The 19,472-nt window shown below is 48.5% G+C and overlaps 1 protein-coding gene across 1 annotated transcript in view; it reads right to left on the bottom strand.

The window, feature by feature from the left end:
• Nucleotides 1-735: 735 nt before the first annotated feature.
• The window catches only part of LOC8053533, a 31,195-nt gene continuing 12,458 nt past the window's right edge, over nt 736-19,472 (bottom strand). Inside the window, exons 7-14 of the mRNA XM_029983365.4 lie at nt 15,171-18,973; nt 14,034-14,091; nt 13,628-13,759; nt 11,880-12,085; nt 11,052-11,161; nt 8,399-8,499; nt 5,613-5,747; nt 736-1,041 (exon numbers count right to left, since the gene is read on the bottom strand). Of these exons, the coding sequence (XP_029839225.3) occupies nt 945-1,041; nt 5,613-5,747; nt 8,399-8,499; nt 11,052-11,161; nt 11,880-12,085; nt 13,628-13,759; nt 14,034-14,091; nt 15,171-18,973 (4,642 nt within the window). The 3' untranslated portion in view covers nt 736-944. The remainder of the gene's footprint in view (nt 1,042-5,612; nt 5,748-8,398; nt 8,500-11,051; nt 11,162-11,879; nt 12,086-13,627; nt 13,760-14,033; nt 14,092-15,170; nt 18,974-19,472) is intronic.

The raw sequence follows: 19,472 nt of genomic DNA, 5'->3' as shown, positions 1-19,472 counted from the left end.
GACACCCTTTCCTCGATGTTGAAACTATTTGCTAAGGCCGCGATATATACCATATTTTTATTGTAGATAGTTTTCAACTTTTGATTAATGCTTGTTCGGAGTTAATATTTTCAAAAGTAGCTATATCTGAAGTCAGAATTCCGAAAGCAACTAAATTCAAAGCTATTAAAAAAAAAAAAGAAGTGAATTTGGGGGCGATCACAAATTGGCCGCCCCCGAAATTCTGTCTCCCTAGGCCACACCCAAACTTCTGTCCTCCTGCCTTCTCTGCCTATTGGTAAGTTCGCCCCTGCCACAAAATTGGACCAAAACAAAAACAAAGGTTGAGGCAAAACTCGCGGAAGGAGAGTGAGTCAAACATACAACCTTCGACAGTTGGGGAAAACTTGTATCCTCTGCGGCCGCTTCTGGAGTTCAGAACTCGAGAACAAAAAATTATCCCAACTCGTGGCTTTCACCTTTATACTACCGTAGAATACCGCACATCCGCTCATTCCACACTAAGCGCCTGAAGCCAAATTTGCAAGGTCACAGAAAACATGCGCATTACATTTATATGCAAAATTGATGACTGGACAAGCGCCAATCCCCCATTTTTTTGCAATTATCTAAAAAGTTTGAGTGGGCCGCTTGCCCAATATTTTAGGGTAGGCAGCAAATTCCCTACAACACATTTTCTTTTTGCCCAGATTAAAAACTTGCCTGCAGGATTCGAGATGAAATCACCCTGCGACATAGTGAGTTTGTACATTTAATAGCGAAAATCTTCAACAAAATGTGAGCAGCCTTTACTGGCATTGACAATAAATATAAACAAGGTTGGATGATTATATTATACATGCGAACGAATATGAAAAGTATAACAATATTAAAAGCTAGCACAGGAATCAAAAAAATCAAATGAACGAGGTCCGGCCGATTCAACCGGGTTGATCACAGGTGAATTACTTGGCCATAAAATCCCGCAGCTCCTTCAGCATCCTCGAAATATAGTTGACACCTGGCTGTACTCGAGCCATCACACGCTGAGCCTTGTCCGGCCTGTTCAGAAGGCAAAAAACATTTCCAATTAGTTTTAGGAAACAAGAAACATGAATATATTTTCAGTGAATGAAGCCTGACGAGAAATACTCTGGCCATCTTTGTTTCAAGTGTCCATCCAGTATGGTATGGTGATAAGAGGCGCACGGTTTCCAAAACTTTCAGTGGATGCAATGACAACATTAAGACCTACACAGATAGAGAAAATACTCTGCATCTTGTAAGGCACATGTGAGATACACTATGTGCAGCATACCTTGGACGACCCAATCACCAACTGACAATTCACACCGCTGCACACAATTTCCCAAAAGTGCAGTGTTTTCTTCGTAACGGGTTGTACTGAAGAAGTATGCAAACAATGAAGTTAACATTCCGCTAAAGCAGGTGTCTCAAACACGTGGCCCCCAAGCGTCAAGTGGGTGCAAACCTTCATTTGCAGATCCCAAGTGCTATGTGCGTCATAAATAACGCTCTCATGTCGTCAGTTTCTTTAAGTTTAAATCTTCGATCTGCATTTAAGGGGGGACACTACACAGAAAAAAACAAAATTCTGCAAAAAACATTGATTTTGAAAAATTACATATTTACATCCCCCAACATCTAGAGAGTATTTCAGAAATTTTCATTAGTTTACACTACATAGTTAATTTTTTATAAATTTTTTTCTGTCCACCAAAGCTAAAGAAAAGGTAGGGTTTGGAGCACTTTGAACACATTTTTCTCTGTTCCACTTTTTGGTATAAATTCCATTTTAGTCAACCTATCGTTTGATAATGGCAATACAGGGAAGGCTCGTTCTTCACTTTTCCTGACTGAAATTTAACAAGGAATGTGGCTATGGAATGTTTTTGTCACTTTACAGATGTCTTTTATAAAAAATGTTGACATTTTGTCAAAGACAAAGAAGACCAAAAAGTTGACAAATTTTGCAGAAGAGAAAATGGATAGAAATAAGTGAATTTTTACAAAACGCTTTCCATAGCTGCCCCTCCTAGGCATTCTGCTACATATCTAGCGAATAAAAATCTTGAATATCGTGATAGTTTTCCGACGATAGACGAACTAAACACTGTAGGCGTGTTTCTGATAAAAGCTGCCCTAATTTCCTTCCCGCTTAACCGAAAGACATGAAATTTTGTTATGCACCCTTGAGCATGACCACCAGCCTACCCTGAAAATTTCATTAATGTTAAGCCAAGGGTTCAAAAGTTGACCCTCCTAGGGGGTGTGCCCCCTTAAAACATGTTTACATAATTCTCTATTTCATTATTTTTTGACACCCTCATATAATCATCTGTACGACAATCCTACCTATATGCTACAAGCACAAGCTCTTTATAGGACTCTCCCCAGCTGCACAAACTCTTGCTTAGTGGGAGCAAGAGCTATGAGCTTGGGGTTCTAGAAGTAAAAAAATACAATTAAAATGCAAGAATTGCCTCCCTCCCCCACACAACCTCTCTGCGAGGGGGCGGCTACGGCCCCTGCACCTGAATGAGTTTGAGACCCCTGCTTTAAAGACTGTCCCTTTAAGCAGTTATGACGAAACAATCATCTTTGCTCAAGGATCCCATTTAGCTTTTTTTAGTGGAAGGTATGCACAGGACAAGAAAAAACGATTTCAATATCGAAAATGCATGAACTCGTGCACTCAAAGAAGGAATTCACTCAAACATAAAATTGCCAAACTCTCTCGCTCAAAACCAACACCGCCCAACTCTCTCGCTCAAAACCAACACCGCCCAACTCTCTCGCTCAAAACCAACACCGCCCAACTCTCTCGCTCAAAACCAACACCGCCCGACTCTCTCGCTCGGAACCAACACCGCCCGACTCTCTCGCTCGAAACCAACACCGCCCGACTCTCTCGCTCGAAACCAACACCGCCAGACTCTCTCGCTCGAAACCGACACCGCCAGACTCTCTCGCTCGAAACCGACACCGCCCGACTCTCTCGCTCGAAACCGACACCGCCCGACTCTCTCGCTCGAAACCGACACCGCCCGACTCTCTCGCTCCAAACTAACACCGCCCAACTCTCTCGCTCCAAACTAACAGCGCCCGACTCTCTCGCTCGAAACTAACACCGCCCAACTCTCTCGCTCCAAACTAACAGCGCCCGACTCTCTCGCTCCAAACTAACATCGCCCGACTCTCTCGCTCCAAACTAACACCGCCCGACTCTCTCGCTCCAAACTAACAGCGCCCGACTCTCTCGCTCGAAACTAACACCGCCCGACTCTCTCGCTCGAAACTAACACCGCCCAACTCTCTCGCTCGAAACTAACACCGCCCGACTCTCTCGCTCGAAACTAACACCGCCTGACTCTCTCGCTCGAAACTAACACCGCCCAACTCTCGCTCGAAACTAACACCGCCCAACTCCTCTCGCTCGAAACTAACACCGCCCAACTCTCTCGCTCCAAGCTAACACCGCCCAACTCTCGCTCCAAGCTAACACCGCCCAACTCTCTCGCTCCAAGCTAACACCGCCCAACTCTCTCGCTCGAAACTAACACCGCCCAACTCTCGCTCGAAACTAACACCGCCCCACTCTCTCGCTCGAAACTAACACCGCCCCACTCTCTCACTCGAAACTAACACCGCCCCACTCTCTCGCTCGAAACTAACACCGCCCAACTCTCGCTCGAAACTAACACCGCCCAACTCTCGCTCGAAACTAACACCGCCCAACTCTCGCTCGAAACTAACACCGCCCAACTCTCGCTCCAAGCTAACACCGCCCAACTCTCGCTCCAAGCTAACACCGCCCAACTCTCTCGCTCGAAACTAACACCGCCCAACTCTCGCTCGAAACTAACACCGCCCCACTCTCTCGCTCGAAACTAACACCGCCCCACTCTCTCGCTCGAAACTAACACCGCCCCACTCTCTCGCTCGAAACTAACACCGCCCAACTCTCGCTCGAAACTAACACCGCCCAACTCTCGCTCGAAACTAACACCGCCCAACTCTCGCTCGAAACTAACACCGCCCAACTCTCGCTCCAAGCTAACACCGCCCAACTCTCGCTCCAAGCTAACACCGCCCAACTCTCTCGCTCGAAACTAACACCGCCCAACTCTCTCGCTCGAAACTAACACCGCCCCACTCTCTCGCTCGAAACTAACACCGCCCCACTCTCTCGCTCGAAACTAACACCGCCCAACTCTCGCTCGAAACTAACACCGCCCAACTCTCGCTCGAAACTAACACCGCCCAACTCTCGCTCGAAACTAACACCGCCCAACTCTCCCGACTCTCTCGCTCCAAACTAACACCGCCCAACTCTCTCGCTCCAAACTAACAGCGCCCGACTCTCTCGCTCGAAACTAACACCGCCCGACTCTCTCGCTCCAAACTAACACCGCCCAACTCTCTCGCTCCAAACTAACAGCGCCCGACTCTCTCGCTCGAAACTAACACCGCCCAACTCTCTCGCTCCAAACTAAAATCGCCCAACTCTCTCGCTCCAAACTAAAATCGCCGAACCGGCTCCAAACTAAAATCGCCGAACCGGCTCCAAACTAAAATCGCCGAACCGGCTCCAAACTAAAATCGCCGAACCGGCTCCAAACTAAAATCGCCGAACCGGCTCCAAACTAAAATCGCCGAACCGGCTCCAAACTAAAATCGCCGAACCGGCTCCAAACTAAAATCGCCGAACCGGCTCCAAACTAAAATCGCCGAACCGGCTCCAAACTAAAATCGCCGAACTGGCTCCAAACTAAAATCGCCGAACTGGCTCCAAACTAAAATCGCCGAACTGGCTCCAAACTAAAATCGCCGAACTGGCTCCAAACTAAAATCGCCGAACTGGCTCCAAACTAAAATCGCCGAACTGGCTCCAAACTAAAATCGCCGAACTGGCTCCAAACTAAAATCGCCGAACTGGCTCCAAACTAAAATCGCCGAACTGGCTCCAAACTAAAATCGCCGAACTGGCTCCAAACTAAAAATCGCCGAACTGGCTCAAAACTAAAAATCGCCGAACTGGCTCAAACTAAAATCGCCGAACTGGCTCAAAACTAAAATCGCCGAACTGGCTCAAAACTAAAATCGCCGAACTGGCTCAAAACTAAAATCGCCGAACTGGCTCAAAACTAAAATCGCTGAACTGGCTCAAAACTAAAATCGCCAAATTTGCTCAAAACTAAAATCGCCAAATTTGCACAAAACTAAAATTGCCAAATTTGCTCAAAACTAAAATCGCCAAATTTGCTCAAAACTAAAATCGCCCAAAACTAAAATCGCCAAATTTGCTCAAAACTAAAATCGCCAAATTTACTCAGAACTAAAATCGCCAAATTTACTCAGAACTAAAATCGCCAAATTTACTCAGAACTAAAATCGCCAAATTTACTCAAAACTAAAATCACCAAATTTACTCAAAACTAAAATCGCCAAATTTTCTCAAAACTAAAATTGTGCACTTATTGAAACCAAAAATCGCTGACGTGTCACTTAAACCAAAGCTTATTTGAATCGCAAACTCAAACGAAATCGACAGAACTGAATTAATGGTTAAATGCAAGCCATGCAGAAAAGAAGCAAACAAGGAAACTCACGGCATGTGGCTGGTGTATGTTGGATTATTGCGGACAGACGGCACCATCACCTCATTGGGGTAAGTGTCGAGATCAATCTTGAAGTTCACGTAAAAATAAAGCAGCCTCCTGTGGCAAAGGATCCGAATGGAGAGACTAAGGGCAAAATAACATTTTATTAGAAGCATACTTAGTACATACTAAGGTATGTGTTCACTGAATTTTGAAAAAAATATTTATTGCAGCCCCAACAAAAACCGTCAGCAATAATTAGTGCTTCCTGCAGGTATCGAGCTACAGTTTAAACCATTTTACAAAACCAGATTTTATTAAATTCCCATTATAACGAAGAAAGTTTAATTTTCCCAAAGACTGCCAAGGGCTCCATGCATTTATGAACTCGAAATGACAAAATAAATTTGACCATGAACTCAATCTAACAAAACATTCCCAGAAAAAAAAAATAATGCAAAAAGGGGTGTTGCTGGCATACCAGCGTAACGATAGTGACTAGTTTTGTTTTTATGAAAAAAAAAATAAACTCAGCACTCGACTTTTAGTCAATTATACCAGATTGTGCTAGCTGTGTCATGGAGTTTCATTCACGTCGCATGCAACAGATGACACTGATGTAGTTTGCCAGTCGTTCAATAGCGACCTGCCCTGCTGTTAGGTCAAACGACGGTTGCAGCAAGCGCAGCGAGTGTGAACAACAGGACGTTTACTTTTAGTTTTAAAAGGTCACAGAGGTGAGGTAATGGCATCTGTCTGGTGGAGGCAATTGATGCCACCACTTGGATGCTATTACTTCACTTCCGTCACCTTTTAAAACATACACGTAAGCATCCAACCTTGTGAAACATACTGCTTCACTAATTCGCATTACCAATGAAAGAAAGCATTAAAAGTACCCATTTTCGTGTTTATATCATATAAATATTGATAATCATTTTTTAAAACCTAAAATAAAGGGTCGACCTATAATCGTGACCAGAAAATTTTGACCTACATTCATGACCAAATTTCGCAACCCTACTGAAGGCATGGAGGTATCGAGGCACCAAGCCGGTGTTGCCGTAGAGCCACGCCGCTTCTTCAGAAAGCTTTTGGAGCACGAAAACAACTGAAATAGCAGCAGGAGCCAGTGGCCTGACCTCCGTGGCCACCGCTCGCGCGCATTCCTCGGGCGTCGGGTTTTGCGCTTGGCCGCGGCTGGCACCACTCACGTATGCCCCTCGCTACGCATAAGGGAAAGGGGAGGGAGAGGAACACGACGTGCCTTGACCTTGCCCCCTTGTCACTCCATCTCTCTCTTTCTCTCTCGCGGACGCGCGCCCAAAAGAAATATGGGGGCCGATTTTTTTTTTTATTGCTCACGGCAGCTTGCGCATTGCTCACGGCGACTCGCGGCGTTGCTCGCGTTTTTGCATTTGGTCTTTCGTCGCTTCACCCGTCTCCTTTCGTTTCTTGTTCTCGTCATTTTGCACCAATGTCAGTGAGGTATTGTTGCAAATTTGTGAGGAAGTCTACGAAGCTGACGAAGCTTGCGACGACGATGACACGTCCTGAAGTTCTGATGATGATTAAGTTATTGGCATCGCGCCGTGATTTAGGAGAGTTCACTGTAAATAAAGGTTTGCTTCTTTCTTTTGCCCAAACTTTCCACTGTTCTTTAAAAAAGATAGGTTAACCTATATTTGAATTATCTTTTCTTGTTCTCAGCGCCTTTAATATAAAGGCATCGCCCTATATTCGTGGTCAACTTATATTCGAGTAAATTCGGTACCTTATAAATTTATCTGCTTCTCAAAATTCAAAGTTTGTGTAGAAGCCGGGCAACATTGTTCATAAGCCGAACTTCGAACTTCGCATAAAGTTTAAAGGCTCGCCAAACCGATCAAACCTCGAGGTTCGCCGAGTCAAACCGCAGAATTAACAAAAGTTTGCAACATCCCTAGTGATTTACCAGATTTCAGCTAGCAACTGGCACAAAATCTTTGGGTATGTCTGGAAAACGCCGAAGAATGACGAAATATTGCCCGCTTGCAGAAACAAAGAACGTTCAAAAGCCTGCCCGGTATCTGTATTCAAGTTTAATGCTCACATACTAACAATGCTGTTAGTGCCTGCAGCATGTAAAGGCCGTTGGCAACCTTTCCCGAAAATGCCATTTCAATAGACAGGGCTTTTACGACGTTGCGCGACTTCTTTCGGAGAAGGTCCTTTCCAGTAAAGGACCTCGTCAGTGCGTCCGAAAAGAGCTCAAGCCAGGCTGCTACTACCACTATCGCACTACCAGGAACGAAGGTGAAGCCACGCTATCATAGACCATTCCACTAAGGGCTCTCTGGGCAGTGCCCTTTTGTTCGACTGCAGCGCCGTCTACGTACATCTAGGCAATACAACGGAATCATTGCGGTGGGCAGACGACAAACTCCACAAGCATTTCAACCCATTCGGCGGGTGGAAGAGGGCAAGGCCACCGCCGGAACTGCCCAACGACGATGCTCGTTGTTTAGGCAGTTCCGATGGGCCGTACTGCTGGAACTGCCCAAAAATGGAGGCTCATTCCACTCTCTTCTCACCCTAGCAGTACGGTCCAGTCACCAACAAAGTGGAAATTGCAGGGAGTCTCTTTTGAACGCCCATTCGCTTCCAGATGCCGAAGCGTTATCGAAGGTACGAAGGTATGGAGCTCCCACTAAAAGCGGGGTAACCAAGACTCCTCACCACCGTTCTCTACCAGGACCGAGCTTTGTCTGTCGTTTGCGTTTTTCAGAAACAAAGGGTCACAGCTTCCCACTCACATCGAGTCCTTCAGCCTGAAGAAGTAACGACGGGTGGCAGTCACAACATCATCGATGAAGGCCGTCAGCTTGTGCGACTTGGCAGAGATCTCCTCCAGCAACTGATCGGAACAAAAAAGCAAGTACTTGTCAGAAAAACAAACGCCCCGTGCCCCTATGGTTCTCGGCAGGCCGCGCACCGTCACCCAAAACGCCCCTTCCCTCCTGCCGTTCCTGGTTCGGACCCAAGGCTCTTAAAAAACTGGCAGGTATGCCAAAGAAGCACGAACGAATGTTTCAGCTCGTATAAATGCGACAGTACAATCACAATAAAACACCTGACACGGCGCACCACCACACGTTTTTGAGGGTGGACGCTACCTTAAAATTGTAATATCTCTTTATCAAAGTTCCATTTTTAATGAGTACCGTAATATCCCGAGTCATCGCCCACCCCCCTACTGCCTGAAATTCATTAAAAAAGTGGGGTGGGCCATGTCTCGGTGGGTGAGCACAAACACTTGAAAAAAAGCGGAAAAAACCGCCTATTTTTCTTTGCGTATCTAGCGCTGATGCACAAGAGATACATAAAACTCAAAACTCGATTTAGTTTCATTGTTTTATAGAAAAGAATGCTCACGAAAGAATATTTTACTATAGCGAAGTCCGTTGCTTGCATACGCGCTAGAAACACCGCCGATCTGCATATAGCGCGAACGTTTGTTCCGTGAAAGAATGTCACCACTACGTTCTCTTAGTTAGTAAAAAAAAGAAAGAAAAGTCTACAAAAAAATAGAAAAACCGACCAGGAGCAACGAGCGAGCGGACCAAAGAAGCGACCAAGAGCAATCCTGGGAAAGCGGGAAAGCCGGCGGTCGCGTTGGCAAATACTTTGGCGTCAAGCCAAGTCGGGCGCCTTGTCAATCGCAAGCTCTTGCGCAACTTTCTTGTTTGGTGCGTACATACGTGTGTCCGTGCACGGCGGGCTATCAATGCACGGTTGGGACGCCCTGCAACCGTCTGTGTAGGGCGTTCCAGCAAAGCTTTATTTACGCGTTGGCTTTGCCTAAAATATTGCACAACCGCGGTCGCGACGGGCGGGAAGAAGGAGCTTGTTCGCGGTGTCCTTACTTCGGCGGAGACAGACTTTGACTTAATACTCCGCGGTTACATTAACAAACTCTTATTTTGTTATCTCCACGTTTTCTTTTCGCACGGATACACGACCACTTTGGGGTCGCTCACGGAGGAAATGCGTAAACAAAAAGAAGTGTCTTTCCCTCCTTCGTTTTACTTTGTCACGGAGGTCCTCCAACTGTAAGGTCCGCGGCCGCGTCATTCGGGTAGGATGAGTGTTCGCGGATCGCAGAGTCCACGCTGGGGTATTTGAAGGGGTGGGTGATGACTCGGTGTTTTTTCGGAAATCGATATTGGCCCAAAAAATGGGGTGGGCGATAGCTCGGGGATGGGCGATGACTCGGGATATTACGGTATAGTGTTGTCAGCTTTAAAATATCCCGATGGATGCTCAGAAAGTTGTGAAAATTGCACGAGTACATGTAAGACTGCTTACATGTAGGAAAGCGAAAGCCAGTAAAGGACGTCTAGAACGACCTCTAGCACGATGCTTAGAAGACGACGCCTAGAGGAGGACACTTAAGGAGGCGGTGGCGTATCTGCCGTAGATGTAGACGCGGTCGCCTCACAGTCCATCGCACGAAGCATACAACGCGTGCAAATGAAGTCCGAAGCGCACCTTTTACGCACAGCACTCCGGTGGCAGCATCACGCTGATGATGCATGACGACGCTTGATGGCATCACGGTGATAATGCTTAATGACATTTGTATGGCTTTTTCTTGGGCACAACAATGCCGATGCCGCTTGTTTTTCAAGTACTATGACAAGTGAGGTCGTCCCAGAGGTCTAGAAGAACTTATAGGACGACCGCAAGGACGATGGACGTGCTTGAGCATACGATTGAGCGGCGCGTGCCACTCTCTCATTTTTATGGCCATTTACTCAGATTTGTCATTCAATGGGACAAGTAAGGCATTCACCTTAATAAATTATTTCTGACATACCGGCAGAATCCGAACTGCAGCTTTCTGAACTTTCAAAGTGTGTCTCATTTGCATGTTTCTGGCATCAAATCTTGCTGAAGGAAAACCATATATTGACATTGAGATGTGGCTGCAACTTTACTTTCTGCATATTCGTGGTCTTTTGTTACGAAAAGGTACGCAAGAAAATTCACTTTTTTACATTCTAATAGAAATTATGTAATTCCAGTAGTTTCTTCCCACAGTTGCCAGAGGAACAGGGTTCGAACCCCCAGTCAGCTGAGGTCTTTCTTTTATTAATCGGTATTCTTCTAGAGAGTTCCAATCCAGAACGCTCAATGACTGCCGAGAATGGGGTGGAACTTTACGGAAGGTATCACATGTAAAAAGAGCGGCAATATTGCACAGCTCCAGCGCACTCATCCCAGTTACCGACACAGAATGCTCGACGCCTCCCGTTTTCCTGTGCAGGCAATAGTTCACCTCAAAAAACATTTTTAGTTTTACCTTCGTTTACCATTTTCTGTCAGAGACCGTAGGTGAAGCTGGCCATGGGCAAATATAATGCTACCGGAAAACCCACCCAATGACGAGGCCGACAATGCACTCACCTTGCCGAGGTCGTCCGTGCAAGAGTAGCGCCTGCGCAGATCGCCTTCGTCGACCCTCCTCCGAAATTCGCTGTCCAGAAACACGTACACTGGAGCGTAATCTGTGTCGGCTGCAAAACAAAAGAACCGTCTGACAAGGACATCGCCATGGTGTCTGGAACGCGTCTCCGATTTCCGCCGAAGGAAGTCGTAAAAGTGCTATGCTATCGCTAACCAAAATTCTAACAAAAAACCAAAATGCTACGCATCATACATAATTAAGAGCAAACAAAATTTATTGAAGATACTGTGCACAACTCCAAAGACAAATAATGCAGCAATTTATATTAATTAAAAAAAAAAATGATAACACCCGAATGTTGTCGAAGGTAGGGAGCACGCAATGGAGGAGAGACAACTCAAACTCCACCTTGCCGTTCCCACCCTGTTGACTGTTCGTGAAATGCTCGTATAGATAGGATTTTGAAGGCCAAAAGAGTGCTTAACTTCGTTTGACAAAATTTAAGATGTTCATAGCCCACCTTAAAAGGAACGGCTGATATAACGCGTGTTAAACCGATACTAGAACATATGTGCGCCATCCGGAATTCTGCTCAAATGACCTCGATTGTCAAACTCGAAGCGTGTGATATTCTAAAACTGCCTAATATGGAATCTTTTGGCAGAGCGCAGAAAATGGCTTGAGTTGATATGGAGCGCAGTCGATGGCATGAAAGGCGTGAAGTGTCCCACTAACTGTCATCGCAGTAAAATAAAGAACTTGCTGCTGCAACGCAACCCACCAGACGAGCCTCCGCGACGTCTATTGCGTGCGGCGGCACAACTCACCTGGTTGCTCGGAGTGGAACCAGATGTTGTAGATGCGCTTGGTGTTGCGGCGTGCCTTCACACCGTCCGCGTTTGTGAACAGGTACCTTGCTCCCGGCCTCCGGACTTCTTTGCCGAGCTCAACGTAGACCAGTATCTTGCCTCTCAACGCCTTGAACACTATCCGCGTGCTGTCAAAGGCGGCGACCTCACGCTCGAGCTGATCACTGCGCCCAGAGAAAGCGCCAAAGTTTACGACACTGGCCCAAATACAAGCCCCAAAACTGCCCGGCGGATGTTCCAGATCGGCCGTCGACTCAACCTTTCGAGATCTATCGAACGACGCAACCGCCAGGCCGTGTCACTAGTTGCATGCAGTACAGGCGAAGCTGGGCAATGCCAGGCAAGGGGAGAAAGGGCAAGCACTAGGAACGCCTCCTCCCCTCTAATGTTCCTTGTGCTCTCCCTTTCTCTCCCCACCCTGCCTTCCTAGCTAGTGCTCGCCCTTTCTATCTCTGCCAGGCACTGCATTCGCCTGCACTGCACAGAACTAGTGACAGAGAGTATACACTCCATTTTCCTTCAAGTCACATCGAAGTCAATGCTGCAATCCAACAAAGCCATTCAAGCAGTGCGAAATGTGTGTCGTCATTGTGCATTTGCCATCGCCAGCTGAACCAGTCACGAGCATTAAAAAGTGCAAGACCATGCCGGATTCACCGTGCTCCATTGGTTTAACTAGTGGTAGCAAACAAAGATGACGAGCGCCACAACGATCCGCTTTTGGCGCAAGTCAATTAGCGCCATTGGAGTGTAGTGTTGGCTGCAGCCACATAATTTGTTCATCACGGCACCCGTCTGCTTTAGAAACTGAGGCACGTGATGCCTCAGTTTCTACATTTTGCTACATTTCTACATCTACATTTCTACATTTCGCTACATACGTGCACCGCCAGAGCAGTGCACGTATGTAGCGAAATGCAGTGTAGTCTGGCACAGGAGTAGTTTAGCAAGCGTCGGTTTTATCAGGAAATATCTCGTACCAAAACAGTATTGCAGAGCCGCACCAGTAGCTCACACCCCGGTACCAGTATCGCAAGCCCATTGAAACTTTGCCTCACCATATCCACATCTTTGTCATAGGGTGGTTTCGCAAGATGCCTCTTCACTTCCAGCAAACTGCTTCAGCCACGTTGACGAGCGGCCTTTGCCACTTTTACCATTAATTTGCGCGCAGAAGCTTAGTCACTGAAGCTGCTTTTGGTGATGCTAAAACGCACGAGCACAAAGAGTGGATCTGTCAACGATGGAACTCACTAAGTACCACCAGGGACATACTTGCACCGCCGAAACCCCCCTCTTACTCCACTTTCCATGTTTCTGCTGTTGCCCTAGAAGGCTCTTACCGGGGTTATTTTGGCCGCCGACAGGTCTACTTCTCCGTCGCCGGCTTGCAGTAGGAAAACCGAAGACCACTATTGATAAAAATCAGGCGTCGGCCGACGCCCTTGTACGCTTCCGACAGCTCCAACTAATCCAATCAGTTGCGACACAAAAAAAAAAAAAAAAAAATTCTAGCGAGCTTGGAGATGTTGCATCTCTACATAAAAAGGAACTAGGGCGAAAGTGTATTGACGTGGCTCCAGCGAGTATACAAACGGGAAGCACGTCACGCGAGATCGCCCCCAAGAAAAGCAGCACGAATGTGTGGGGACGACTGGTGTTCGTCACGCATTAAGCCCAAAGGCATCAGGAGACGAGACACTCACTCCGAGACGCTCCAGTAGAGTGTGTGCCTCACGTCCAGGGCGTCCACTCTGTCCATGATCCCATCAACGTCCAGATCCACCTCCAGGTCCAGTTCAGCTGAAACGTCCTCCCTGTCACTCGGCTCCGCGACCCTGTCAGAAGATAGCCCCGCTTGATGGGCGTCCTCCCAAGCACTCCCAAAAACTTGAGCTTTCAAAGCAGAAATGAACGATCCTGCACGAGTTGTTTACGGTACATCGGTACCAAATGAAACTGTCGCAAACACCGAGACGTCGCTATAGGGGCCACGTACCAGCCGCAGACACAAAACCCCGGAAGCTGGCCCTCCGAATGGCACACGTTTAATAAAACCCTCGGAGGGCAAAATTAAGAAATTCCCCACATAAAAAAAAAAAAGGTACCCACTCCATTGGGACTTCGGGAGTCTCCGCTGCAGCCGCACCCTGGTCTGGTTGCGAACCCGCTGAGGCAGACAAAGAAAAAAGGGAGGGGGGTGGGTGGAGGGGCCTGCGGAGTTACTACCCTTCAATTTGCTCCCACTTTCTGTTTTTGTTGCATTCAAGACACTTGGGATTTCATGACTTTAGCATTCAAATTGACGGTTCAAATCGAGATTTAAAGGCACAATAATTTTTTTGCTGAAAATCTGGCGAAGAAAGCATTAGTGTTCGTTTTTAAGCGGATTCAACTTTGATTGGAAGAAAATGTGACAAATACCTCGTCGATCAATCAAATCCAGGAGCCAATCGTGCAAAAACATTGAACAGACTTTTTAAGAAAAGGAGGCGAGAGCAAGACGAGTGCTTCAGTGCTGTCACTAGGAGTGGGGGGGGGGGGGGGGGGGGCAGACCGCTTTGGGTGCTGTGCTCAAGGGGGGGGGGGGAGTGAAAGGGGGGAGGTTGGGTGTGTGTGCTGCGGGAGGCCAGCGTGCCGCTGACACTGATGACGCCACTGGAGTGCAGTCTCCACCATGCATTTAGTGTGCCCGGAGGACATTATACGAGGGATAATCTTCATGACAAGTTGACTAACAAAAATCTGTCAACTTTCATTACTGGTTTTAGGGGTCATGTTGAAACTGCAGTATTGACGGCAATTTTAAAAAAAAAGGCCAGACAAATTTGAAGAATTTGCTATAATATTGGTTTTTGAGGGTCAATAATTTTCTAGTATTTTTGTCCGATTTAAAAATTGCACTCAAGAAGCATCCCAAGCACCCCTCACAGTTATGATTGGAATAGTGACAGTCGTTTTAGCCATGTCATCAATATCCTGGCAGCGTGCCCTAGGTGGGGATGCCGATCACCCACGTGATGACATGACTGACAACGCGCAACTGCAACTGCAAGCAACTACTGCCTGCAACCATTGATATATTCAGTGCCACGCAATAAACTGCCGAGGAAGCGAGAAAAAAAGATTTCGATTCCCAAGTCGAATGAGAGTGTCACAGTCGATTCTCAGCCGACATTTTAGTGGCAAATGAAATAAACAAAAAGACGGGCATAAAAGAGATCGAAAAAAAAAAAAAAGAAAACTCACCAGGCTGAGATGCTGAAGGTGGCGACGAAACCGTGGAATCCGGCCCGGCAAAGCTGTCGAACGACGGCAGTTGCGACACCTCAAAGAAGGAAGCGAAAGCCGCAAAGCTTTTGGTCGAGAAAACGCCCGCAATGTCCGACTTCGGCACAGAAGACGACGCCGACGAAGCTGTAGCAGGCTGCACAACTTTCTGAGAAGACACAGACACTGACTTTGCAGTCGACAGCATACGCTTCACCGATGAAGAGGAAGGCTTTGCGGTTGAAGGCACAAGCTTGGATGCCGATTTTGAACTTGATTGCCCATGCTCTGTCGACAAAGGTCCAGACTTTGTAGTCGACCCGACATGCTTCGTAGTCGACCCGACATGCTTCGTAGTCGACCCGACATGCTTCGTAGTCGACCCGACATGCTTCGTAGTCGACCCGACATGCTTCGTAGTCGACGCGCTCATATACATTGTCGACTTGTTTTCGCATCTTGAGGCTGAAGGCAGTCCAGCAGGTGTGCTTCCGCAGTCAGTCGCAAGTCTAGTCTTCCGAGGAGTCGACAACTTGGGAAGCTTTGAGTAGGGCGAAAGTCCGGTTTGTAGGCCTTTGCCGAGACGCAGCGACCTCTTTGAAGCCGGTGCAACTGAATTCGAACCTGGCATTGTCTTAACCTTTAGGATGCCCTGGGAAGATCCCGCCACCTTCTTCGACGATCGAGTTGTCCGGGCTTCTTGCATCGGCGTGCCGGTTGAGGTTGCCTTCGCCCCGGAGGACGGCTCTAGGGCAAGACCCCTCGACCTCGTACACGGACGTAATGTCGAAGTACTGGATGTGCTTGGCGTCTCCTTGACCGCACTCTTTTCTTGAGCCACCACAGAAATGCCGCTGATGTCTGGGTAATCGCAGATGGAACCAAAATCTTTCAAGAGAGCGGGCTGTGTTGCAGTCCGAGGCAAATCTTCTTCGGCGTTCATGCTACCAAAGCTGATGGCCACGAGGGATGGCTCGGCAACGTCGAGCAGCATTTCCTCGACGAAAGGTGAAGCGGGAAGCGCGAATTCTAGCAGTTTCTGGGACCTTTCTAATGGCATTGCTGGCTCGCAAGCGACGTCCTTGGGCTCGTCAAACGCCACCGCTGTTAGACCAGCAGTTGCGGCATCGTTGACGGTAGAGTCAATTTGTGCATCGGGGGCCTTTGCAAGACTGCTCCAAGCGCCGCGGTCGTCAATTGCGCTCGCAACGTTTTCTCTGGCAAGCGTGAAGGTTTCGCTGGGACGCTGTCGGACAATTTCAATGCCACACAAGGAAACTACATTTTCTTTCGAGATGACAAACGTTTTCCTACGACCCAATGCAGACGGGTCAGAAGTCGCACTTGCGGTAGTGGGAGTTTGAGAAGCCGCTGCACCGGTGGACCGACGTTCTTCGGCACTGCCAACTGCGACGTCGGCGTGTCGTCTTTCGGCATCTGCAGTCGGTTCACCCGGCTCTTCAGATTGGTTGCCACTATGCTGCGGGACAGTTTCCCGCTTCTTGGCACTCTGCACCGTCATGCCGACGATCTTCTCCGATGCCCCCGCCTGGTTTGTCGCAGATCTGTTACGCTTCTCGATTGTGTCGTCGATTACCGCGATTGTTGTTTCAACAGTTTGCGTCTCAAAGTTTTCTAGCGGCCTCAACACACCCCGCGAGTGTGTCACCAAGCATTCTTGGCCCCTGGTCGCTTCACCGACGTGCCGGACGCTTTCACCCATTTCCACATCTTTGGCAACCTTGAGCGACTTTGACGCACTTCTTGAGCCGCCCGCCAATTTGTCCTGCCGCACGAGCTTTTCGTCGGCGACATCCGCGGAAACGTCGGCAGGCTGGGCAGTTCCGCGAGCAATTAACTCTCTGCCCGAGACGGTGATTGACTCACAGCTCCTCTCTACCGGACAAGCGACTTCGCCGCGCCGCCCTTCCAAGTTCCCCATTGCAGACATACCGAGCACAGATCTCGTCTGCTTCACTGATCCAGATGGTCCGAGGACCCTGCTCGCATCTTCCATGTGCGATGCTGGTTGCTTGGGAGAGAAGATGTGGTCGAGGTGCCTAAACGAACTTGTCGAGCTGAACGCCGCAGGTGTGCCCACATCCTCCGGCATAGCATCGCTTCCGTCAGCAAACGCGACGCTGCTTGCTCTCATCTGATGACCGGATGACTCGCAAAAAAGCTTCCAGTCCTTTGGCTCCTTTACGACGGGGTTCAAGGATCCTGCGTGGCTCTTCTCGATGCTCATTTCCAAGGCACCGCCAACCTTTAAACTGTGCAGACGGAGAGTATCGCTGTCCTCCATCAACACGGTATGTGTGGAGGCTGCCCTAGCAGACTTTCCAATCGTAGACTTCCCCGTCATGCCCAGAAGAGTCAATTCGAGGTCCATGTCGCCCGCGGTTTGCGCGTCAGAATTGGTTCCGACCAACTGCCGGAATGCTCTCGAAAGCGAGCCCTCTTCGGCTTTCTTGACCAAGTGCTCCACAGTGCATTTCGAGACATCCTGGACAGGCATTGTGGTCTCTCTGTACTCCTCGCCTATCATGGTCGACTGGAACGGCACGTTTCGCATGAACATTGACTTGCGAACGAGCATCGTGGTGTCTGGCGCTGACTGCTCCATGCCAGACGTGTCCAGTTCGAGCGAGTCGTCGCTTGCAGCCGGCCCCTTGGATTTGCTCTTGTAGAATCCAGTTCTCTCGTGTGGCGGCAGCGAGTCCGACTCCGACGGAAACGACGGTTGAGAAGCGTCTGTCTGCGAGGCCTCGAGTGTCAGCGCCTTGACCCCACTCCGCAAACTTTCACACATGTCTTTCGCTGGCGATGCACCGAAGACTGTGTGCAGAGAACCCCGCAGACCTGGTGCTGCTTCTGTCTCTTTGGCACTTCTGGAGACTTGCCCACCTCCAAGATTGTCTCCGAGCCCACCCAGATGACCGACAGCACCTTCAAGTTTGTCCACGGCAAAGCCAGACCCTCTTCTGAGAGTATCGTTTTGCTGTTTTGGCTCCTCACAGCGTGCCGTACACGTCTCTCGGAGACTTGACGAAAGGCAACGGTCGGTGGGGTCCGGTGCTACTGACTGTGCCCAGAAACTGCCAGGAGCCATACTTTGACGAGTCATGTCCATTACATTGCTATCAGCAGGCACAGAATCCTGGCCATCACCTGGAAGAAGCGCACCAGTTATGGCGACGCAACTCATATCCATGGGACCCATCGTAGCAGAGTGCACAGACGAAGCTCCGAGCACTCCGGTTTCGGTGATGTTGGTCATCTCCATCTGCACAGCTGAAGCGCACAATGCAGATGGAAGTTCACGCAGAGCTGTCCGAGCAGCACAAGTCATGTCCATGACATCGTGCCTTGCAGACGAAGCGGGCGGAACACGCAGAGAGGTCTCCGTCGCACAAGTCATGTCCATGAGGTTAGAAGGTCGATGCAAACTTCTCTCGGCCGCAGGGACGTCCTCTGTGACAAAAGCGACGTTTGTGGCGTCCCCCAAGGTGGACTGGTCGGTTGGACGGGGCCGAGCAGTTACGGAAGCAGCGTCCATGGAGGTCATCTCCATCTCTTCACCCAAAGAGAAGTACCTGGATGCCACCTCGGTGCCAAGCGGACTGTCGTCGAAGGCCCCGCCACTATTCTTGCTAGGATCGACCGGAGGCAAAGTCATCAGAAAATGCACGACATTGTCTTGGCGCTGGAGGATCACAAAGGGGTCGGCTGTGTCTTCCGGGCAGCAGTCGTTTGCAACCGTGGTGGACATGGCTCCAGACCTGCACGAAGCCGAGTAGGCGAAGGAACGACGTGCTAAAGTTGGGTAGGGCAATTAACAAAAAACAAGTGTGCAAACAAGCTGGTGTAAATCGAATATGATTATGACGAACCCAGGGTATAGTAAACTCTCGTTAATTCGACCTCGACGGGACCTTGAAATTTGGTTGAATTATCCAAATGATTGAATTAAAACAAGGACAGAAAAACTTAAAAGTAGACTTTCTTTTTGTTGTCCGAAGTGCTCATAAATGGCCGCTGCCGTCTGCGCTTTAAACGCGTGTCCAAAAGCATGCTCCGGAGGGCCCCTAAAAAATCGCACACTATAATTAAAAAAAAGAAAAAAGTTTTACGAGCCGACTTTGGCGCCGGGCAGCCAGAACGTCGGCGTACTCGGCGACAAAAAAATAACAAAAAGAAAAAAAAAAAGAAAAAGAGAAGCCGCGCTGTCCCGCGCGCGAGATGGACTGCACACGATGTTGCAGAAAAGCGCTTTTTAGA

Source organism: Ixodes scapularis, unplaced genomic scaffold (genome assembly GCF_016920785.2).
Source record: "Ixodes scapularis isolate PalLabHiFi unplaced genomic scaffold, ASM1692078v2 PGA_scaffold4__175_contigs__length_147842914, whole genome shotgun sequence".
In the NCBI taxonomy this organism is placed as follows: Eukaryota; Metazoa; Arthropoda; class Arachnida; order Ixodida; family Ixodidae; genus Ixodes; species Ixodes scapularis.
Note: the sequence above shows the minus strand (reverse complement) of the source record. Positions and strands in the feature narration are given on the sequence as shown.